This window comes from Lithobates pipiens, unplaced genomic scaffold, assembly GCF_037356315.1.
Source record: "Lithobates pipiens isolate NorthernLeopardFrog02 unplaced genomic scaffold, aLitPip1_a1.2 Scaffold_16, whole genome shotgun sequence".
Taxonomy (NCBI): domain Eukaryota; kingdom Metazoa; phylum Chordata; class Amphibia; order Anura; family Ranidae; genus Lithobates; species Lithobates pipiens.
In genome coordinates, this window is record NW_027507748.1 from 443556876 (window position 1) to 443580041 (window position 23166).

The 23166-nt window shown below is 47.3% G+C and overlaps 2 protein-coding genes across 2 annotated transcripts in view; one reads left to right on the forward strand and one right to left on the reverse strand.

Annotated features, from left to right (window-relative positions):
• Window positions 1-8400, reverse strand: part of EIF5B (eukaryotic translation initiation factor 5B) — a gene marked incomplete in the record, with an annotated part of 92846 nt that extends 84446 nt beyond the window's left edge. Inside the window, 1 exon segment of the mRNA XM_077482719.1 lies at window positions 8182-8400. Coding sequence (XP_077338845.1) covers window positions 8182-8216 — 35 coding nt within the window.
• A 317-nt stretch (window positions 8401-8717) lies between these two features.
• On the forward strand, window positions 8718-23084 carry TXNDC9 (thioredoxin domain containing 9). Its single transcript, XM_077482720.1, has 5 exons — window positions 8718-8863; window positions 11803-11987; window positions 17027-17145; window positions 20198-20452; window positions 21470-23084. The coding sequence occupies exons 2-5, from the start codon at window positions 11805-11807 to the stop codon at window positions 21585-21587; spliced, it is 675 nt and encodes a 224-aa protein (XP_077338846.1). The 5' UTR covers window positions 8718-8863; window positions 11803-11804; the 3' UTR covers window positions 21588-23084.
• The last annotated feature ends 82 nt before the right edge of the window (window positions 23085-23166 follow it).

Genomic DNA, 23166 nt, shown 5'->3' on the forward strand with positions numbered 1-23166 from the left:
ATCGGAATCTGGGAGCCCCATTAATAAGGGGGCCCCCAGATCCCAGCCCCCCATCTTATGTGAATGATTATGGGGCCCATTAACCTGTGTAAAAAAAAAAAAAAACAAAAAAAAAAAAATTTGGGGGTCTCTTCCGACTTCTCCATTCTCTTTGGCCTCTTCTACCGCTCCACGTTTCTTCTGCCGGCTCCTCCGCTATCTTCTTCCAGCTCTTTTGCTAGCGTTGGCCTGGTCTTCTACATCGTCTTCTTCCCTCTTCTCTTCCTGCAACATTGACACCACTCTCTCTCCCCCACTGTAATGCAGAGTGAGCGGTGTGCAGCGACATATAGGCATGGGACGTGGTCACCGGGTGATGTCACCCAGTGATCTGGCCCCTTATGACGTCACAGCCCGGGGCATGCTGGGACTGTGACGTCATAAGGGGCGGGGTCACCGGGTGACATAACCCGTGACCACACCCCATGCCTATATAAGTCGCTGCACACAGCTCACACGGCATTACAGCGGGAGAGAGTGTTGTGTCAACATTGCAAGAAGAGAAGAGGGAAGAAGACGAAGCAGAAGACCAGGCCACTGCTAGCAAAAGAGCTGGAAGAAGATAGCGGAGGAGCCGGCAGAAGAACTGGACACTGGGAGAACAGGCCAAAGAGAGCGGAGAAGTCTAAAGAGACCCCCAAAGTCAGAAGAAGACCCCTGAAGCTGCCTAATAAAATTCCTTTAAAAACCTGAGTAGTATTTTTTTATTGACACTTTTTTCCCCTCAGGTGAATGGGTAGGGGTACAATGTACCCCATACTCATTCACATAGGCTGGGGAGCCGGGATCTGGGGGCCCCATTATTAAAGGGGGCTCCCAGATTCCGATAAGCCCCCCGCCTGCAGACCCCGACAACCAACGGCCAGGATTGTCGGCAAGAGGCCCTTGTCCTCATCAACATGAGGACAAGGTGCTTTGGGGTGGGGGGCCTGCAGGGCACCACCCCTTCCCCAAAGCACCCACTCCCCCATGTTGAGGGCATGCGGCCTGGTACGGTTCGGGGGGGGGGGGGCTCGCTCATCTCCATCCCCTTTCCTGACCGGCTGCTGCTGCTATCAATCTATCCAATGGAGCTGCTGTGCTCATCCCCGCCGCTGGAACGATTGGGTTCAGGTAATAGAAAAAGGGGGGGCACAAAAGGTTTTTCAGGATTCCTTATCTCTTCACTTGTTTTGGCCTGGTGATTCAAAAAGCATTGAAATAAAAGCATCAGCATGCCAGTCAGACAACTAGCATGTTTAGAATGAGGTCAGTAATGGCAGAGTACATATTTATTTTAGGACATGTGTAATTTAAATCTCAGGGATTTGTTTGGGTGGTTCCTGATTGTAATTACTAGAAATCTTATAACTTAAAAGAAACCTGTCATGCCAGAAACAGACTGCCATTGCTGACTTCTCCTTATAGAAATGTTAGTTGTGTCGCTATTATACTGCCCCCTTGCTTGAATAGTTTGAATTACTGATCTGGATTAGGTATGCAGATATATACTTCTGACTTTTCTGTTCTGTATACCTATTCCAGGATGGTAACTAAAAAAACCTAGTAAAGCTAGCAAGTTAGAACAGCCAGGCAACTAGCATTTTGAGGAAAAAGCCAGCAATAGCAGCCCCTGAATCACACTCACGACACTCTTTAAATCACTCACCAAGTCAGTATTAAAAACAACAGACGTATGAAAAATACTTGGCAATCCTTAGGAATCATCTGAACTTGCTTCCCCTCTGGTACCAGTCACATAACCAAACAACACTGCATTATTCATGCATCCTTCAATAAGGGGGAGGACTGGGGTTCACTTAGACCATATGATCAACACTCATGCAAATGACCATATTCCTGCCACTAAAGAGGGGTCCAGATCATAAGATTCTCACAGAAAGGTTTCAGTCTTTTGCAATAATCTTTCCGTAGGAGATATTTATCTTTTTGGAAACGTCAGTCACTACACCTAAGCTTCAAAATGGCCCATAAAATTTAAAATGGTTGTACAGTCTCCAGATTTTTCACCTTAATGCATTCTAAACCTTCTGTGCTGCAGCTCCTTTCCCCCAGACCCCACCTTTTTCTTACCCGATCCAGCGATGTGCATGAGTGCAGCGGTTCCAGCCGCTGTCGCTCTCCCTATTGGATAGATTAATAGCAGCAGGAGCTATCAATCAAAAGCTGTGACACGGGAGCGGGTGGGGGGGGGGGGGGGGGGGGGGGGTCAGGCAGGGCTGAGTCCAGCTGTGTTGATGGATGTTGCAGCAGGACTCAGGAGCAAGCCCAAGTGGATGCCCCCATGGAAACTGGCTTTCCGTGTAGGCAGCCAATGAAGAGGAGGAGCCGCGGGAAAGGACCCCACAAGAGGATCAGGGCTGCTCTGTGCAAAGCCATTGTACAAAGCAGGCATTTATAGACATGTTTGGTACTTTTATTTTAAAAAACATCAAAGCTTTTAAACCACTTTAATAAGCAATTCTAAATTTCACAATGTGGGAAAATATGAACCTTAAATCTAGCAGAGTTTGATGCTCTGGATTATAAAGGTGCAGATCAGGAGCACGCTTTTTTTTTTGCCACTACCAGGGCAGAATTTGTGCATCAAATTTAGGGGGCTATTCAAGCTTCTCAGACCATTTTTTCCACATTTTTTTTGCAGGTAAAAAAAACTTTTAGTTTTCCATTCACAGAGCACTGTGAATGAAAGCCCCACTTGGCTTCGCTAGCTGTCAGATTTGTTTTTTTTCTTTCTTTTTTTTACATTTCTTCATTGCTTCCCAACTTGGGCCAAAATAATGTCATACACCCTAGGAGTCTTCGTGGGTATTTTATTTTCCTTTTCATCTGGATAGGTTTTTTCATCAAGTGATTTCTCAACAAAATAAAGCATAGAGACATGGATAAATGCTTTAGATATATATATATATATAACAGTGTTTTTGGTTTGTGATGCTCAGATACAGTTGATTCCAAGATCCCCATTTTGATTTACCTTAAAGCATCCTCTTCTTTAAAGGCAAAAAATGGCCCAGTTACTTGTGGTACCCACCCCATCCAAAACACTTAACCGACTCCTGTCACCGTGCTCCAGCGTTGTCTTAGCTTTAGCATTGCCCCGTCACTAACGGATATCACAGGCTATACAGAGAGCATCCAGAGCCATAGGCTTTTGCTGTGCTGCTGTCAGTCAAACTCCGGTGAGGAAGAAACAGGTGCATGGCTTAGCAGTACTGTGTATGTGTCTATGGACGCATACAGCCCGACTTGGGAGTGCATGCACACAGGTGCCAGAAGAAGAGGAGGTAGGAGACCTTCCAGTGCAATATGATTGCATGGAACAGGCAAGGTCACTTTAAGTTCTGATTTAAGTCAAAGTTATTTTAAAGCAGAACTCCAAAATAGCAACTAAAAAGTGTAAATACATACAGTATTTTACAAAAGTGAGAACACCCCTCACATTTTTGTAAATATTTTATTATATTGTATAAGTGTAAATTTGCTGTCCTCTCAAAATAACTTAACACCCAGCCATTAATGTCTAAACTGCTTGGCAACAAAAGTGAGTATACCCCTAAGTGAAAATGTCCAAATTGGGCCCAATTAGCCATTTTCCCTCCCCAGTGCCATGTGACTCATTGGTGTTACATAGTCTGTGTAAAATCCTTTGGCACAGTTAAAATATATATTTTTTTTACCCTTAGCGGAAAGCCAAATTACATTACTCCATTATACGACTAGCGTAAGTAACAAGCACCACTATAGTAAACTCTGTCCACAAAAAAACAAATATTGTTGCCTGGCGTGCTAAGGAATTTTCTGCTTGCACTGCATCCTGTGACAAAACAAAAACCAGTACGGTTTAAAAAGCCAATGTCCAGGTCATATACAATGCACAGAATAGTGTATGGGTGCATCAGGAAAGCTAGCAATAACTTACAACAATAACCAGCTTAACAATCGAGATAAGGAGCCAAGCTATCTGAAAAAAACTGCCACAGACTATAAAGTTCTCTAGCAGGACAGCCAATAGGATGCATGTACCAAAAATCAAGGTAATCAATAAAAATGTTTTGTACGTATACATCTCCAAGCAGGTTTAAATTAATGCAATTTGATATTTTTTCTTATGGAGGACATTCTCATGTGAAAAACACTTAGCCAAGTGCAGCAAGTTCTAAGCGCTATTGGGAAACGGACCATCACCTACCTGGTTCAGGACTCCTGACCAGCCGGGCACTCGGTGCTGCCTGCTCCCACTCCAATTTCAGCTTCTACCCTGCATCAGTGGAGCTTCCGCCCCCTCCCAGCTGGTTGGGGTATACAGGTACAGCACAGCATCGCCGTCTTCTGTGTACCTGGTCCTAGTTGCTGACGCACCAGGACATGGCCCTAATTTGCAGGCAGTGCAGGCTCAGGGGGCAGCTATTTGCCCCACAACAATGACTGAGCCCAGGGCAGCTGCTCCTTTTGCCCTGTGGTAAAGAAGGCCCTGGCGCAGGGAAATAGGAATTGTTCACGCCTGGTGCCATCAGTGAATGGGCATACAAAAGTTAAGGTGCCACTAAGGCAATTTTCTAGTCACCATGGAACCTGGAGCCTGAGATCTGTCAAGCCCTGACTTTGTCCTTGACCCTCTTACATACAGACATGACACAGGAATCTTCTCTAGGCAGTGGGGGGATTCAGGATCTCTTTCAGAATACAGCAAGTTGTTGATGCCTGTCTTAGCCCCTACCCCCTATTACATCAAGAGGTTACACAGGGATATCATCTGGGAGGTGCAGGGAACCAGGATGTCTCTCTTACAATATGGACCACTGGTAATAAGTGTCTTAAACTATGCCCTACTTAGATTTAGAAGTGACATAAAGATCTCTTCAAGGCAGTGAAAGGAGCCCAGGGTGTAGAGATGGTGATAGCGGTCTGACTTCCATGCCCCATTACAAACAGAGGTAGTACAGAGATCACCTCTTGGCAGTGGAAAGCATCGGGGGTGCCCTGATCACAGGGTATAAATAGCTGTGGTAGGTGTCTCACCATATGCCCAATTACATACAGAGGTGACACAAGAACCTCCTTTGGGCAGTGCAGGGAACATGGTAGTCTCTTTCAGGGTTTGGAGAACTGCCGATGGGTGTCTCAGCCCCCTGCTCTTATTCCAAAACAGTGGGGACACAGGGATCCCCTTTGAGTAGTGCAGAGATCCTCTCTCAGGAAAGGAACATCTAGTGGTGGGTGTTCCAGCACCCTGCCCCCATTCTATACAGAGGGCACACAGGGATCTCCTCTGGGTAGTGCAGGGGATCTCTCTGAGGATATGAACGTGTAGTGAAGTATGTCTCAGCCCCCAGTCTACACAGAAGAGACACAGGGATCTCCTCTGGGTAGTGCCTGCCCCATTCCATACAAGTGGACACAGGAATCGCCTCTGGGTCGTACAGGGGACCTCTCTCAGGATATGAACATCAAGTGATGGGTATCTCAGCCCCTGCCCCCATTACATAAAGAGGGGCTACAGGGATCTCCTATGGATAGTACAGGGGGACCTCTTTTAGGATATGAGCATCTAGTAATGCGGGTTCCTGCCCCCATTCCATAGAGGGGGCACAGGGATCTCCCCTGAGTAATGCAGGGAATCTCTCTTAGGATATAAACATCTGATGATGGGTGTCTAAGACCCCTGCCATCATTCCATACAGAGGTAACACATGGATCTCCTCAGGGTAATGCAGGGAATCTCTCTTAGGATATAAACATCTGGCGTAGGGTGTCTCAGCCCCCAGTGACCATTCCATACAGAGGGGACACAGGGATCTTCCTCTGGGTAGTGCAGGGGACCTCTCTCAGGGTATAAACATCTGGTGATGGGTTTCTCAGCCCCCTGTCCACATTCCATACAGAGGGGAAATGGGGATCTCCTCTGGGTAGTGCAGGGGACCTCTCTCTGAATAGGAGTATCTGGTGATGGGTGTCTCAGTCCCCTGTCACCATTTCATACAGAGGGGACACAGAGATCTCCTCTGGGTAGTGCAGGGGACCGCTCTCATGATATGAGTATCTGGTGATGGGTGTCTCAGCCCCTGCCCCCATACCATACAGAGGGGACACAGGGATCTCCTCTGTGTAGTGCAGGGGATTTCTCTCAGGATATAAACATCTAGTAATGGGTGTCTCAGCCCCCTGCCATCATTCCATACAGAGGGGACACAGGGATCTCTAGTGATGGGTGTCTCAGCACCACTGTCACCATTCCATACAGAGGGGACACAGGGATCTCCTCTAGTGATGGGTGTCTCAGCACCCCTGTCACCACTCCACACAGAGGGGACACAGGGATCTCCTCTAGTGATGGGTGTCTCAGGCCCCTGTCACCATTCCATACAGAGGGGACACAGGGATCTCCTCTAGTGATGGGTGTCTCAGGCCCCTGTCACCATTCCATACAGAGGGGACACAGGGATCTCCTCTAGTGATGGGTGTCTCAGGCCCCTGTCACCATTCCATACAGAGGGGACACAGGGATCTCCTCTAGTGATGGGTGTCTCAGGCCCCCTGTTACAATTCCATACAGAGGGGACACAGGGATCTCCTCTAGTGATGGGTGTCTCAGGCCCCCCGCCACAATTCCATACAGAGGGGACACAGGGATCTCCTCTAGTGATGGGTGTCTCACGCCCGTCACCATTCCATACAGAGGGGACACATGGATCTCCTCTAGTGATGGGTGTCTCACGCCCGTCACCATTCCATACAGAGGGGACACATGGATCTCCTCTAGAGATGGGTGTCTCAGCCCCCCTGCCACAATTCCATACAGAGGGGACACATGGATCTCCTCTAGTGATGGGTGTCTCAACCACCCTGTTACAATTCCATACAGAGGGGACACAGGGATCTCCACTAGTGATGGGTGTCTCAACCACCCTGTTACAATTCCATACAGAGGGGACACAGGGATCTCCTCTAGTGATGGGTGTCTCAGGCCCCTGTCACCATTCCATACAGAGGGGACACAGGGATCTCCTCTAGTGATGGGTGTCACAGCCCCCTGTTACAATTCCATACAGAGGGGACACAGGGATCTCCTCTAGTGATGGGTGTCTCAGGCCCCTGTCACCATTCCATACAGAAGGGACACAGGATCTCCTCTAGTGATGGGTGTCTCAGGCCCCTGTCACCATTCCATACAGAAGGGACACAGGGATCTCCTCTAGTGATGGGTGTCTCAGCCCCCCCGCCACAATTCCATACAGAGGGGACACAGGGATCTCCTCTAGTGATGGGTGTCTCACGCCCGTCACCATTCCATACAGAGGGGACACATGGATCTCCTCTAGAGATAAGTGTCTAAACCACCCTGTTACAATAACATACAGAGGGGACACGGGGATCTCCTCTAGTGATGGGTGTCTCAACCACCCTGTTACAATTTCATACAGAGGGGACACAGGGATCTCCTCTAGTGATGGGTGTCTCAGGCCCCTATTACAATTCCATACAGAGGGGACACAGGGATCTCCTCTAGTGGTGGGTGTCTCAGGCCCCTGTTACAATTCCATACAGAGGGGACACAGGGATCTCCTCTAATGATGGGTGTTTCAGGCCCCTGTCACCATTCCATACAGAAGGGACACAGGGATCTCCTCTAGTGATGGGTGTCTCAGGCCCCTGTCACCATTCCATACAGAAGGGACACAGGGATCTCCTCTAGTGATGGGTATCTCAGCACCTGTCAACATTCCATACAGAGGGGACACAGGGATCTCTTCTCGTGATGGGTGTCTCAGGCCCCTGTCACCATTCCATACAGAGGGGACACAGGGATCTCCCCTAGTGATGGGTGTCTCAGCACCCCTGTCACCATTCCATACAGAGGGGACACAGGGATCTCCTCTAGTGATGGGTGTCTCAGCCCCCCTGTCACCATTCCATACAGAGGGGACACAGGGATCTCCTCTAATGATAGGTGTCTCAGCACCCCCTGTCACCATTCCATACAGAGGGGACACAGGGATCTCCTCTGAGCAGTGCAGGGAGCTTGGTGTCTCTCGCATGGTATGAACAGCTGGCGGGCGCAGCTCCTAGGCCTCTGCCTTGCCCTCACAGACAAATCCCAGGATAAGGACAGCCCCTCGGTGTACGGCTGCATGCTCTCACCTCTCCTCGGCCTTACTCTTCTGTTTCTTCCCCATGATAACGATGTCTGATGTTCAAGCTGTCCTCAGTCCTGGTTTTCTCTCACCTCGCTGCATACGGTGGCCACAAGCCTCTCCAATTCCTCCACAACGCATGTGCATGACCCGATAACCTGGCGTGACGTCATCAGCCCGAGGCCATGCTTGGCCAATGGCAAACAGTGAAAAGATTGAGTTTATTACACGCTGCGATGCATATGAAGCGGTGAAAATATTAACACAGCGCGTGTACTGTATGGCGGATACACTGAGTATGTTTACGTTCGTGCAGGGCGTGAGGAAGTTATACATTGCATGACGGGTCTGTGAACATCCATAGGGTGTACCAATATGGCCGACACACGTGTACACTAGCAGGGGGAATCGTTGCGACAGTTCTTGCAGCTAGTTTTTAAAATCGCAGTTTAACTTCATATTTATGCGCACAGTTAAAACTGTTAAAATACTGTCTAGAAAGTAATATATAGGCTCATGGTTTGCCAGTAACAAAGATGGCAGCGCGTGTACTATTAGCTACAGGGATGGGCCAAAGTAAGATCACGTGGGAAACGTCAGCGAGGTCTTTGCAAGTACGCAGTGTGAACGGTTAGGTTGTCGTGACAGTGCTGTGTTGGTGGGAGTGGTTGTTCGGAGTCCGAGAGCAGGTAATGTGGTGGGGTGGTTTGCTGTGGTGTGTGGGAAGCCTGGCACTGTGCGCCAACTAGGCCTGAGCAGCGACTCGCTTTGTAGGGAAGGGGGTGCTGCCATGAGTCTCTACCACCATTTCAGGCCTATGTGTTTTCTATGGGGCCTGTTGTGAAAGCACAAGATTTTTCTGACAGTGTGGTGACTGGGGAATTGTTCTTGGCACTGTGTCATAATTTGGAGTGTGACCACACCCTAGCAGAGCCTGGAGAAGGGACAATGGGGTACTAGGCCTCCTAATGATAAACATTGCAGCTTACCCATCCTTAAGCTGCCCATACATTATACAATGTTCCTTTACATTTAGCACACCCATATAATATGGTCACACTTTTTCAATTTGTATGCAATCGGGGAGGCCCTTGCACTTCATAGCTAAAGATAAATCTAAAGGAAATTGTATACTGTATGGCCAGCTTTAGGCCTCATACATGCTGGGTGTTTAGACCCATATGCCCCACATCCTGGCATCTTTATGCTCCTGGATAGGAATGAGCTCAGGCATGTTCGCATGGAACAGTTGCAGAGCCCACCAGGAAGTGAGCGCATCACTGCGCTAATCGCAGGCAGTGAGACATTGCCCGATCTCTGCAGCCGCACATCGAGGCAATGTCTCACTGCCTGTGATTAGCACAGCGCTGCGCTCGCTTCCTGGCGGGCTCTGCATGTGTTCCATGCAAACACGCCTGAGCTCATCCCTACTCCTGGAAGGGACCAGTGCAGCAGCCAGGCCTGCTGCCTTCACCCTTCAAAGTCAATGACAGACACTTTGCCAAGCGGTACTCTTGTTTAAGGTTGTATGCATTCCAGGCAGGGCTTGTTTTCAGGGGGAATGTGGTGGAACTCAGTTTCACCACCTCTGGCTCAGACCCTTTGGTGCCTGCTAACCACAATCACTTGTAAACACAGAAGTCTGCTTTCTGTGTTTACAAGTGACAGCTCTGCACTCTGTATGTAATGCAATCCTGGTATTGCATGTCCCTTTAAGACCCTCCTACCGTTTTCGTGAAATTTGACTGAACCCACCCACTATCTGATGTAATTTGGAGGGTACGCGTGGGGGATGGGTTTTGTAGGGCCGTGGTTAAGTTCCAGCACCTATTGTTTGAGGGAGAAAAAGCCCTGAGCAGGTATACATCCCTAAATGTGAGTGCCACTTGGTACAGTGACCAGCGGCAGCAAATTTCACCGTGTCATAGACCTTGATGGGCATCTGTGCTGGACAGTGCATAAAAATGGCAGGATGTGACACACAGGGGCGTTAGGCCTCAGATGTGATGGCCACCTTTTGTTTTCTTTTCCCATTTGTTTATTTAATTTACACTGCATTCAAGTCTTTGCACAGCAGCACGGTGCAGTGGCCTGCGATTCCATGTACATCACCACAATGTTGTAGAGTGAACAAGGCAGATAGACTCCCATTTTATATCCTATGTCTAATAATGGCAATGACAGGGTACCCTTTTTTTAGGTGGAACTTAAAGTGGAATTAATCCCTCCTATCCTTTACAGCCAAGGAAGCTGCTTTTCTTTGATCTGCAACTGCCATGGTGCTGCACATGTGAAGAAAGCTCACATTGAAGGTGTTGCCTGATGGCCACATCACATTTATGCACCCGATATAGTAAACTAAACAGATGATCTCTGGTGGCCAGGGCCCAATATCAGGGGGAGGCCCCCTGGATGGCATCAGATGGTTAAAGGCCTTTAGGTGACCAGACCCTAGTAAGATAGATACAAAGGTTTCTAGAACACTTGTTAAGAAGTGGGAGAAGGCCTGGATAGTGAATCCAGTAGGCCTCCTTATAAAATTTCTGTGGAGGTGGTTGCAGGAGAACAAGAAAAACGCTCTTGCTCCACGACCAAGGACAGAGCAGTGGTGAAGGGCGTTCCTGTCCATTAGGTCTGACAGAAGCTGAGGAAGACTAGGGTCCAGCCTGTAGGAAGGCTTTGGTTCAGTACCCTCTTCTCCCACCAGATGCTGTTTTTTTTTTTTCCCTCAGATCCAGGCTTACTGGCCTAGTCTTGGCAGAAGGGGGGGGGGGGGGGGGGATGGTTGAATTCCATGCTCAAGAGAATAAACTCCCTTCTGAAAGGGACCTATGATTCTTTTCATCGTAAGGAAAATTACATACTCTGACATTTTATATTGGTGTCGCGCATGTCAGAATATTATCTGAAACAATTGCAGACACACATTGATGCACAGTCAGTAAAAGGACGGGCAGCCCCCCAAGTGGTGGGTGATGAACAGCATGTCCAACACTGTGCCTCCCACAGGGGACCTGTTCTTTGTCCTGGGCCAGAGGCAATTCTTGAATTGCATAGCAGACAGGAAAGCACTTCCTGTGAAATACAAGGGTGACCTAGGTAGGAATGCTGGCATATGGCCGCACACCCTGAATGCACCCAATCTCGTCTGATCAAGGAAGTTAAGCGTAAACTCAGTGGAGACATCCACTTGTATTTGCAGGCACTTCCATCTGGACCGTCTATAGGGTGGTTAACCCTGGGATCTCGAGGTTTCTCCAGGAACTCTGGTTTCTTTTCTTGCATCGGGGGACACAGAGCCATAGTAATAACTATATGGGTTATATCGGCATATCAGGTGCTGGACACTGGCATGCCCCTTAAGGTGTGAACTCCCCCCCCCCCCCCCCCCCATATAACCCCTCCCATTACTGGGAGTCCTCAGTTTTTTGCCAGTGTCTGGGCAGGAGGAGGGTTTAAGTGCCCAGTACGCAAGTGGTTAAACATGGCAAAATGGACAATTTTAAACATTGTTTACAATCTGTGAAGTTAAATTGTGCAGGGCAGGTTGTAAAACGTTCCTTGTACACAATTAGAAGCTATGAAAAATTTAGTTTTATTTTTGTATCTTTCTTTTGTTTTATTTTAGACATGGCTGACACTTCGGGGATGTTTACAAAAGTCATGGAGAATCAGTTGTTGCAGACTGCCAAGATGATGGAAGAACAGCTGGATGCTCAGTTGGAAAAGCTAGATAAGTTGGATGAAGATGAATTGGAGCACCTAAAGGGAAAGCGACTAGAAGCTTTAAAGAAGGCCCAGCAGCAAAAACAGGTAATTTGTTTTTAAGGGAACCTGGGCTTTCACTATACAGGAACTAGCCATCCATGCATGGGAATCCTTTTTTCATGTAGTTAACACATAATGTTTAGTTGTAAAAATATCTAAATTTACAAACCTACAACCCTGATTCCAAAAAAGTTGGGATGCTATGTAAAGTCTACATAAAAACAGAATGCAATAATTTGCGAATCTCATAAACCCATATTTTATTCCAAAAGTCACTTGAACATAAGACTTTGAAAAGTCTTTGAACATAGTTCACGTACCATACAAAAGTGCGAGGTATCTTCTATCTGCAAATAAGCCATATCTGAACATTACCCAGAAACACTGCCATCTTTTCTGGGTCAAAGCTCATTTAAAATGGTCTGTTGCACAGTGGAAAATTGTTCTGTTGTCGGACTAATCAAAATTTGATTATTTTTTTTTTTTTGCCAAGTATGGGTGCCGCGTCCTCTGGACTAAAGAGAAGAGGGACCTTCTGGCTTGTTATCAGCACTCAGTTCAAAAGCCTGCATCTCTGATGATATGGGGGTGCATTAGTGCTTTGGAATGGGTAGCTTGCACCTCTGGAAAGGCACCATCAATGCTGAAGGCTATATCCAGGTTTTAGAGCAGAATATGCTCAGGCAAGAATGGAACAACATTCCTGTCCTAAAACTCCAGCAACTGGTCTCAGTTCCCATACATTTACAGTGTTGTGAAAAAAGGGGGACACTGTACCATGGTAAACATGGCCCTGTTGTTGCTGCCATCAATTTAAAAATGATTTTATTAATAATAATTTTTGTTTCCTAAATAGTTTGTGAACCTAAAAGATGTTACTGCTTCATTAAAGCAATATAATATGCTTTGTAAGGTTGCTATTTCGTTGAGTCCTGCCCTTGTATATACTACCTGGTTGATCCGGCCCTGTGCCCCTGCTGATCTATGCTAGCATGGTCAGTTTATGCCTTGTCATTCCGCTGTTAATAAAGGCATGCTATGCAAGAGCAGAGCATGCCTGTATCTTCTGTAGTCTTTAGAAAGCCGCGCTCCCTCCAGCCACGCCTTCCCTCCTCTCACTGCACTCTGCTGGGGAAAGGGGGAAGTTATATTATGCCACTGGGTCTAACTGTTTCGTTTCCATGGATGTTATTTAATGCAATGATGTTGTGTCCCCTCTTGACACGCCCACCAGCAGGTCTGTGGATCACTGGGTAAGCTATAGCTATCATGTGACCTGCCATTTAAAAGCCAGGGATTTCATTATCGCCCGTTATTTTCAGAAATAAAACGCGCCTAGATTTATGACAGGCTAACATTTTTCTGTGGAATGTGTTTTTAACATTTGTGAACTTCGCAGCTATGACTAAGTGCTAAATTCCTGAAACTCCTAACCTCTTCCCTGTACGGAGCTGTATTTGTGCCTCTTATGCAATATTAAATAAAAGATTGCAGATTTTTACTGCTGTATGGGAGTGTCACCGTTTCTTTTTTATTTCTGTGAATTTCACAGCTATTTTAACCTCTTGATGCAGAGCGCGCGCAGGTATGCGGCATCTTGGTGGCCAGGCCTTGGCGCAAGGGGCCGCATATTTGCGTGCAATAGCGCCAACAGTGCTGGGCAGAGAGCGCACTCCCTGTGTGTTCCCGATCGCCTTTTGTAATCTGACTTTTCCGATCAGGTGACCGATGTGACAGCCAATCAGTGGTCACGTGGCAATAAAGCCCTGCCTCCCAGCATGGCAAACCTCTTGAAGGGCCAGCGGCAACAGGCGCCAAGGGGTTAAAATGGTACTTTTTCTCAGTTGAAACATTTGATAGGTTGATATGGGTTTGAGAATTGCAAATCATTGCATTCTGTTCTTTGTAGATTTTAAACACCTTTTTTTTTGGAAGTGTGTATAACCCACTTCACTAGCAAAGATGATGGGCCCTGAATTTATCAAGCAAGTATACCAAATGGAAAATTTAGCATAAACATACCAGCGGATATAATAAGGCTGCATTCACATCTAAGCATTTTGTAAATGCGCGCCGCACTTGTGCCATTCACTGTTAATGGAACATCAAATGCGGAAAGCAAACAAACAAAACTTCATGCACAAAAAGGTAAATGAGCTTCTTGGGCACACTTGTTGCCCCATTTAAATGCATGGGCAGCCCTACACATGAAGCATGAAAAAAAAAAAAAATGCAGGAAGACACTAGGTGTGAACCTGGGCCAACGCTACCATTAGAATCTCCACCAACAAAACAAATTAAATTAGCATTAGCTTTTCAATCTTTAACCACTTGCTTACTGGGCACTTAAACCCCCCTCCTGCCCAGACCAATTTTCAGCTTTCAGCGCTGATGCACCTTGAATGACAATTGCGCGGTCATACAACACTGTACCCAAATTAAATTTTTATCATTTTTTTGCCACAAATGGAGCTTTCTTTTGGTGGTATTTAATTACAGCTCGGAGTTTTATTTTTTGCTAAACAAACAAAAAAAGATGCAAAAATTAAAAAAAAAATCATGTTTCATAGTTTGTTATACAGTTTTGCAAACGGGTCATTTTTTTTTTTTTTTTTCTCCTTCATTGAAATGCGCTGATAGTGGGCGGCGCTGATAGTGGGCGGCGCTGATAGTGGGCGGCGCTGATAGTGGGCGGCGCTGATAGTGGGCGGCGCTGATAGTGGGCGGCGCTGGTAGTGGGCGGCGCTGGTAGTGGGCGGCGCTGGTAGTGGGCGGCGCTGGTAGTGGGCGGCGCTGGTAGTGGGCGGCGCTGGTAGTGGGCGGCGCTGGTAGTGGGCGGCGCTGATAGTGGGCGGCGCTGGTGGGCGGCGCTGATAGTGGGCGGCGCTGGTGGGCGGCGCTGATAGTGGGCGGCGCTGGTGGGCGGCGCTGATAGTGGGCGGCGCTGGTGGGCGGCGCTGATAGTGGGCGGCGCTGGTGGGCGGCGCTGATAGTGGGCGGCGCTGGTGGGCGGCGCTGATAGTGGGCGGCGCTGGTGGGCGGCGCTGATAGTGGGCGGCGCTGGTGGGCGGCGCTGGTGGGCGGCGCTGATAGTGGGCGGCGCTGGTGGGCGGCGCTGATAGTGGGCGGCGCTGGTGGGCGGCGCTGATAGTGGGCGGCGCTGGTGGGCGGCGCTGATAGTGGGCGGCGCTGGTGGGCGGCGCTGATAGTGGGCGGCGCTGGTGGGCGGCGCTGATAGTGGGCGGCGCTGGTGGGCGGCGCTGATAGTGGGCGGCGCTGGTGGGCGGCGCTGATAGTGGGCGGCGCTGGTGGGCGGCGCTGATAGTGGGCGGCGCTGATAGTGGGCGGCGCTGGTGGGCGGCGCTGATAGTGGGCGGCGCTGGTGGGCGCTGATAGTGGGCGGCGCTGGTGGGCGCTGATAGTGGGCGGCGCTGGTGGGCGCTGATAGTGGGCGGCGCTGGTGGGCGCTGATAGTGGGCGGCGCTGGTGGGCGCTGATAGTGGGCGGCGCTGGTGGGCGCTGATAGTGGGCGGCGCTGGTGGGCGCTGATAGTGGGCGGCGCTGGTGGGCGCTGATGGGCGGCGCTGGTGGGCGCTGATGGGCGGCGCTGGTGGGCGGCGCTGATAGTGGGCGGCGCTGGTGGGCGGCGCTGATAGTGGGCGGCGCTGGTGGGCGGCGCTGATAGTGGGCGGCGCTGATAGTGGGCGGCGCTGATAGTGGGCGGCGCTGGTGGGCGGCGCTGGTGGGCGGCGCTGATAGTGGGCGGCGCTGGTGGGCGGCGCTGATAGTGGGCGGCGCTGGTGGGCGGCGCTGATAGTGGGCGGCGCTGATAGTGGGCGGCGCTGGTGGGCGGCGCTGATAGTGGGCGGCGCTGGTGGGCGGCGCTGATAGTGGGCGGCGCTGGTGGGCGCTGATAGTGGGCGGCGCTGGTGGGCGCTGATAGTGGGCGGCGCTGGTGGGCGCTGATAGTGGGCGGCGCTGGTGGGCGCTGATAGTGGGCGGCGCTGGTGGGCGCTGATAGTGGGCGGCGCTGGTGGGCGCTGATAGTGGGCGGCGCTGGTGGGCGCTGATGGGCGGCGCTGGTGGGCGCTGATGGGCGGCGCTGGTGGGCGCTGATGGGCGGCGCTGATGGGCGGCGCTGGTGGGCGCTGATGGGCGGCGCTGGTGGGCGCTGATAAGATGGGCACAGTGGCTCTGATGGGCACTGGTAGATGACACTGATGGGCTCGGATATGTGGCACTGGGGTGCAGCACTGTTGTTGAGGCAAATTGTGGGCACTCATGGGTGGCACTGTGGGCACTGATGGGCGGCACTTTTTTATTATTTAGGTGTCACTGGCAGAGGGCAGGTGGGCACTGATAACCTGACTGATGTCCCGATCACGGGCGCCGGTGATCGGCTTTTTTTTTTTTTTTTTGAGGAAAAATAGCCGATTACCGGCTCTGTTGTGTCACATGATCAGCTGTCATTGGTTGGCAGCTGATCACGTGGTAAGGGGTCGGGATCGACCCCTTGCTCCGATCCGTGATCAGGCCAGTTTCATAGACTCGCTGATCAGAACGCGCCCCTTAGGGGGCGCGCAGGCCGCTCATGCACGGGACGACGTCAATAGACGTCGTCCCGGCAAAGCAGGTCCGCGCTGTAGCCGTCATTCGGCTATAGTGCAGATCTCTAGAGGTTAACTGAATTCTCTGTGGATGTGCTTCTGTAAAGTAGTTTGGTGTAATTCGTAATATATAATCAGTTTAGCTTTTGGTTACTGCATTCTCAGAAATAAACAGCTCTGCTATGAAGCAGCTATATAATACCTGTGGAGAGGTGTAAGGTACAGTCCTTGCTAATAAGCATCGGTGCCCCAAGAAAAGATTTTTATTTTTGCTCCTGAAAACGGTCCAAAACTAAACCCATTTATTTATCTTATCGCTTTCCCAAAACAATTACATTTTTAAGGGAAGCCATAAATAACTATTGTATTTGCGTGTGCTCTTAAACGGACAAGCTGGTTTTCACATGTGCCTTGGCTTTACAATGCATATTGATTCAGCTCAGGGCTGCTTATTGTGTATATCATTTTGTACTTCAGGAATGGATCTCCAAAGGGCATGGTGAATACAGAGAAATACCCAGTGAAAGAGATTTCTTCCAAGAAGTGAAAGAAAGTAAAAATGTTGTCTGTCACTTTTACAAGGACTCTACGTTCAGGTATTGTACAGAGATTACTGATGTACTCGGTGTGCATGTAGATTTGCATAAATCAACCTGGCAAATTTTTGTACAGCTTTGTTTCAACTTCAGATCTGTGGCTGTTTATATTGAGATGGCAGCTTTTACAGTACGAGACAGCCTTGTCCAAGAAATCCATTTGCTTTGGAAGGGGTTCTAAGGCCAAGGCTGTAATGTGCTATGAAATTAGTTGCTTTAAATCTCATAACCTCTTAGAGACTTGTATAGTAATGTATTTTTTCAAAGAAATGGGTTTAACGCAGCTTCCAAACAGCATAACTCTGCCCTGAAAATTTTAATCTGATTGGTAGCAGTGAGGAATCGACTCAATTTATTAACAAACTGACCTGTGGAAGATTTATCAAGATCACGATCAGGCCATTTTTTGTGAAACAGCACTGCATTACTTTAACTGACAATCGTGCAGTCATGCAACTCTGTACCCAAATAAAATATGTAATCCCCCCCCCACAAATAGAGCTTTCTTTTGGTGGTATTTGATCATCACTGCGTATTTATTTGCACTATAAACAAAGACCCAATTTTGAAGCGATTTATATATCCTCCTTTTTTTATTGTATATTTTTTTTCTCCTTTCCGCTATAAAATTCAATAATAATAATAAAAAAAAATCATGTTTTTCATATATTTTGGCCAATATGTATTCTGCTATGTGTTTTTGGTTTGAAAAAAAAAAAGCCAATAAGTGTATACACTGACACTTTACGGGAACACTAATGCAGTGATCATTGCTAAAAAAAATATGCACTGTCGCTGTACTAATGACACTTGCTGGAAAGGGGTATACATATACATCCCTCAAAATTTTTACTCGCATTTTACAAGGGAAAATTTGCTGGGCACGCTGAGAGCAGATAAGTGACAGTATCCAGCTGCCTGAACGATAGGAGTGACGCTGCTGCCACTCCTATCATTCTGAGCACCACACAGTGCAGGCTCCGTTGGTTGCTGGAGGGAGGATTTTTCTCCCCCCTCCCTCCAGTCTTGAGACTGGCAGTTTCAGGCTCTGGCTGCTTTCTGTGTGGGATGGGGATGCAGCAAGCTTCTGAGATCCGGTCCACTTACTGACCCGCCCACTCGCCTGTCCATCTGTGTGAACAGCCTGCCTGCTCACCCGCCCACCTGCTTGAACCGTCCACCTGCCTGCCTGCACTCCTGAAAGGAGATGTAAACTTATAAGGAGCGAATGTGTGCTGAGGTAAGCTCAGCTAACTACTTGTTTCTTTTTTCCGGCTCCCTGTCCAGCACCATAGCGTTAAGGCAATGGGACTGAAAATGGCTGAAATTGAGGAAGGGATTAGCATTGCTATGTCCACTGCAGGTGGGGGGGAGGGAGGTCAGTGGTAGTGAAAGTTAACCCCACCACCTTGCATTGGTCCTCATGGCAGTGAAATTTTAACCCACCACCCCCTTCTGCATTTGTGGTAATGTCAGTGAACATTACCCCCTGCCCCCACATTGGAGGTCACGGGAGGGGTTACATTTCAATGCCACTAACCACCAATGTAGGTGAGAGGGATATTCATACTGACATCTGTGCTAGCGGTTATTAATGCGTCCTCTGATACCAGTGTTGGGGGTTATGATGATGTCCACTGACATCAGTACTAGGGGTTATTTGTGCATCCTCTGATACCTGCATTGGGGGGTTAGTATGGCATCTGGCACCAGTGCTGGGGTTTTTTAATGCATCCGCTGACATCAATGCTAAGGGTTATTACCACAGCCTCAGATACCTGTTTTGGAGGTTATAATAACGTTCGCTGGTGTTATAATTACGTTGTAATTTAATTCGCGTTTAGGGCCGGAGCAGGGTAGGGGGTCGGGCAGGGTAACTGGTGGCGAGTAACTCTAATATATGCTTTCTGTTGACCTCCTTGGGCCTCCCTCTGATTACCTGCAGTCAGTTGCTAGGGGTTTTTACTTACCCCCTCCCTTACTCCCGTTTGCTCAATAAACAGTCCAGGGTATTTGTAGTTTTGATATTTATTGTGGAACTTGGATGGGAGAAGGGAAGTGAAATACTCAAACTTTAGCTTCTCGCAGTAGATAAGGACAACTCTCACTTGGCCTCACTAGAAGATTTGTGCAAGCAGACACACTGCTTTTACAATACTGCCACATGTATGGAAGTATTAAGTCTTGCTCCCTCTAGCAGCAAACTTGATGCAACAACTTTATCTTCAGGACACTCTCTAGCATCCTCTTGATTGACACCCATCCATTGACTCTTCTAGCTGAAGGAGTGGCCCTCACAAGACAGGCCCAAAGACACAGATCTGTATTCACTGTAGGCAGAATCAGATCCTTGCTGGTATCCCCTTTCCAGTCAGCTCTACCGGACTACCAAGGCCCAAGGCCACACAACCACTTCTACAAAGGGGCATCCACCCCCCCTCTCCAGGACCCCACTCTCCAGCTGAAAGACCCCAAGCACATGTGCCCTTGGCATTTATACATTATCTCAGCATGCATTGAGGCACTTTCCTCTGCCAATAGCCCAGGGCTGTAACAACGCCTGTACCCTCACTTGTTGGGTCCCCTCCCACTGTCAAATATGCCTCCCTATTGGACCAATGTAGGACATTGATATGCTGAGCTGCACCTGAACACAATGAGCAGACCTTACCAATAGATCCTGCTCCCTGGTTAGGCAAAGAGCAGTCTTAACTTTGCCCGACAATCTTCCTGGTAAGCAGAAAGACCAAAAACTATTCTCTCTTCTAGCACCTACCTCTAGGAGGGTGCTACATATGTGTATATGTGATCCTGTGCACAGCTGCCTCCCTGTAGCAGAAACTGCTATAGGGTGGTCAGCAAGTCGTTAAAGACACACTGACAAAGGTTCTTGGTGGCTTATTTGAAACAGCTGATTGCAACAAGCATAATTTTGTGCAGACTGTTACTTTGCAAATAATGATACATGTGTTTTTATTTAGCGTACAAACCTTATAATATAATTTTAGAATTGATATTATACTTTATTTATTTTTTTTATTTTTTTTAACAGATGTAAAATAATGGACAAGCATCTTGCATTGCTGGCTAAGAAACACATAGAAACCAAGTTCCTGAAACTGAACGTGGAGAAAGCTCCTTTCCTGTGTGAGAGATTGCGTATAAAAGTCATCCCAACTCTTGCCCTGGTGAAAGATGGAAAAACCAAAGATTACGTGATTGGTTTTACTGATTTAGGGAATACAGATGAATTCACCACAGAAACTTTAGAGTGGAGACTCGGCTGTGGTGATATTATTAACTACAGGTAATTTGCTTGTTTTGTTTTCTTCAAATAATACACTTGATATGTCATATGGTTATATTGCATTTTTAACCCCTTAATGCATGAAGGTAAAACAAATCTTGAACTCAGAACTCAGCTTCCCTGTCTCTGCTGAAGAAAAGTATGATGCTGCCACCACCATGTTTCAGTGGGGATGGCGTGTAGTGTTAGTTTTCTGCCACACATAGCATTTTGCTTTTTAGGTCAAAACTTTCAATTTTGGTCTCATCTGACCAGAGCACCTTCTTCAAAATATTTGCTATGTCCCCCACATGGCTTCTTGCAAATGGAACTTCTTATGGCTTTCTTCTTGCTACTCTTCCATAAAGGCCAGATTTGTGGAGTGCACGACTAATTTTCCCATGAGGATAGATTCTCCCACCTGAGCTGTGGATCTCTGCAGCGCATTGAGAGTTACCATGGGCCTCTTGGCTACTTCTCTGATTAATGCTCTCCTTGCCCGGCCTGTCAGTTTAGGTGGACGGCCATGTCTTGTTAGGTTTTCAGTTGTGCCATACGCTTTACCTTTCCAGATGATGGATTGAACAGTGCTCTGTGAGAAGTTCAAAGCTTGGGATATATTTTTTTTTTATAACACAACCCTGCTTTAAACTTCTCCAACATTATCCCTGACCTGTCTGCTGTGTTCCTTGGCCTTCATGATGCTGTTTGCTCACTAAGGTTCTCCTAACAAACCTCTGAGGGCATCACAGCTGTATTTATACTGAGATTAAATTGCACACAGTTGGATTCTATTTACTAAATAGGTGACTTCTGAGGGCAATTGGCTCCACTAGATTTTAGTTGGGGCTATCGGAGTTAAGGGGGGCGGAATACAAATGCACGCCACACTTTTCAGATATTTATTTGTAAAAAAAATTGAAATTCGTTTATTTTCCTTCCACAGATTTTTTTTTCTCTAATAAATATACTTGTCAGCTTCCTACTTAACAGGTTTATAACACATATGATTTGCTTTTCGTCTCTTTATTTTTTTAGTGGAAATCTAATGGAACCCCCATTTCAATGTCAGAAAAAATGTGGCACCCATTTTACAAAACTGGAGAAGAAAACTATACGAGGAAAGAAATATGATTCTGACTCAGATGATGACTAGTTTTGTCATACCCTGACTGAGCCTCTCCTAGAAGTTGAACCAGCTCTACGATTATCATCTCCATCACCGGAATTTTATAAGCACTCATTTTGACAGTTTTTCGGACATTGATCTGCTTTGAAAATGTAACATTACTTTGAGAACAGCACTTGAAAACACATTGAATATTTGTTCTAAGCCAACTACAATCCTTCGGTGTAAAACTTTTTTTCTTTCAAAAGTTTTATACAGCCATCATAGAAATTTATGTATGACAGCTAATTTGTGTAGTCGTCATGGATAAAATGAGATCTGTATTTTTAAAAAGAAACTAGGATTGAGCTTTTACAAATTTCACACTGGGTGGGTGTGGGTTTTCATTGATTTAACTTATTCATATAATTAAATCTCTTTACGTATCAGATACCCAGTTTGAACTGGGTTGAAGCTGAACTCTGGGAAAAGTAAGCCTTCCCTTGCCACGCCTGAACTGCAGTATTTAACTGCTTTTTTATGTCTAGGGTGACTGGGTACATTTGGGCCCTTTTCACGCTGTCGGACCGATCAGGTCCACCTGTCTGTTTTTCAGGAGGACCCGATCCATTGTGCTTTACGGAGTGGTGATCCGATCCTGTCTGCGGATCAGATAACAGTTGGATGGAAACGGACAGACTATCTGTTTACATCTGACAGCCCATAGAGGACAGCGGGCTGTGTCCTTGCTGGTAGATTGGACCATAGCCCTGCGTTGGACACAAGTACACCCATCCATGGACAGAGTACAGGGGAGAGGAGGATCCGATAAGTAAATGTGCATTTGTCACCTAGACCAAACAAGCATCTAACCCTTGCAATGAAGGTGCAACACCATGCAAGGGAGAACTTTTTACTTTTGCCAAATTGAGGCTATGTGAGCAAAGCGCCTGAAAAATAGATCTTTTCTTACCTGGGCTACTATCTGATAGATCCATTCACCAAACACAGGTTTAGATCCTGTCTTGGGGATTATCGGTCTGTTGAACCAATCAGATCTTCCATTGACTTTTTTAGCCTGCAGTAGAAAGAATGAAGGGATAGTGTGGTTGCCATGAGAAATAATGCCTGAGACTTCTTTCCCTGGAGATGTTGCTAAATAAAGTCTATTGTGGTATGGGGTACATTGTTATATTGTATTGGGGTCTTTAGGGTTTTGAATGGACAGGTAATGTATTAGTTCAGCTGACAAAATGAATGCTTTTGCAGTGCATCGAATGCAGGCACTTTTTTTTTTTTTTTTTTTTTTTTTAAACTGTGCCTAAGCAAAATTCTTACAGCAGTAGCAGCCCTTACTAGTCCCTAATGCCACCTTGCATTGAACTTGCATGGACTGTGCAGGTTTATATTGAACAGCTGCTGACTACTCTGGGGCCTTGTAATGCAATTGACTGAATGGAAACCATTTTCATATTCTATGTAATTGTTGTTATTATTTTTTTTTTTATTTTACAGATTTGAAATAATAAACAATGAAATCCAGAAGTCAAAAGCATGCTTGTATTTCTTTAAAAAGGAAGCACAGCATGTTTGTTTTTTTTTTTTTTTTTTTTTTTTAGAGCAAAGC

What these genes read in the sequence shown, in the direction of transcription:
- TXNDC9 (XM_077482720.1), top strand. Translation starts at nt 11,805, where the DNA reads ATGGCTGACACTTCGGGGATGTTTACAAAAGTCATGGAGAATCAGTTG. An exon ending in AGGCCCAGCAGCAAAAACAG is followed by an intron (nt 11,988 to 17,026) that starts GTAATTTGTTTT and finishes TTTGTACTTCAG; the next exon opens with GAATGGATCTCCAAAGGGCA. An exon ending in TACAAGGACTCTACGTTCAG is followed by an intron (nt 17,146 to 20,197) that starts GTATTGTACAGA and finishes TTTTTTTAACAG; the next exon opens with ATGTAAAATAATGGACAAGC.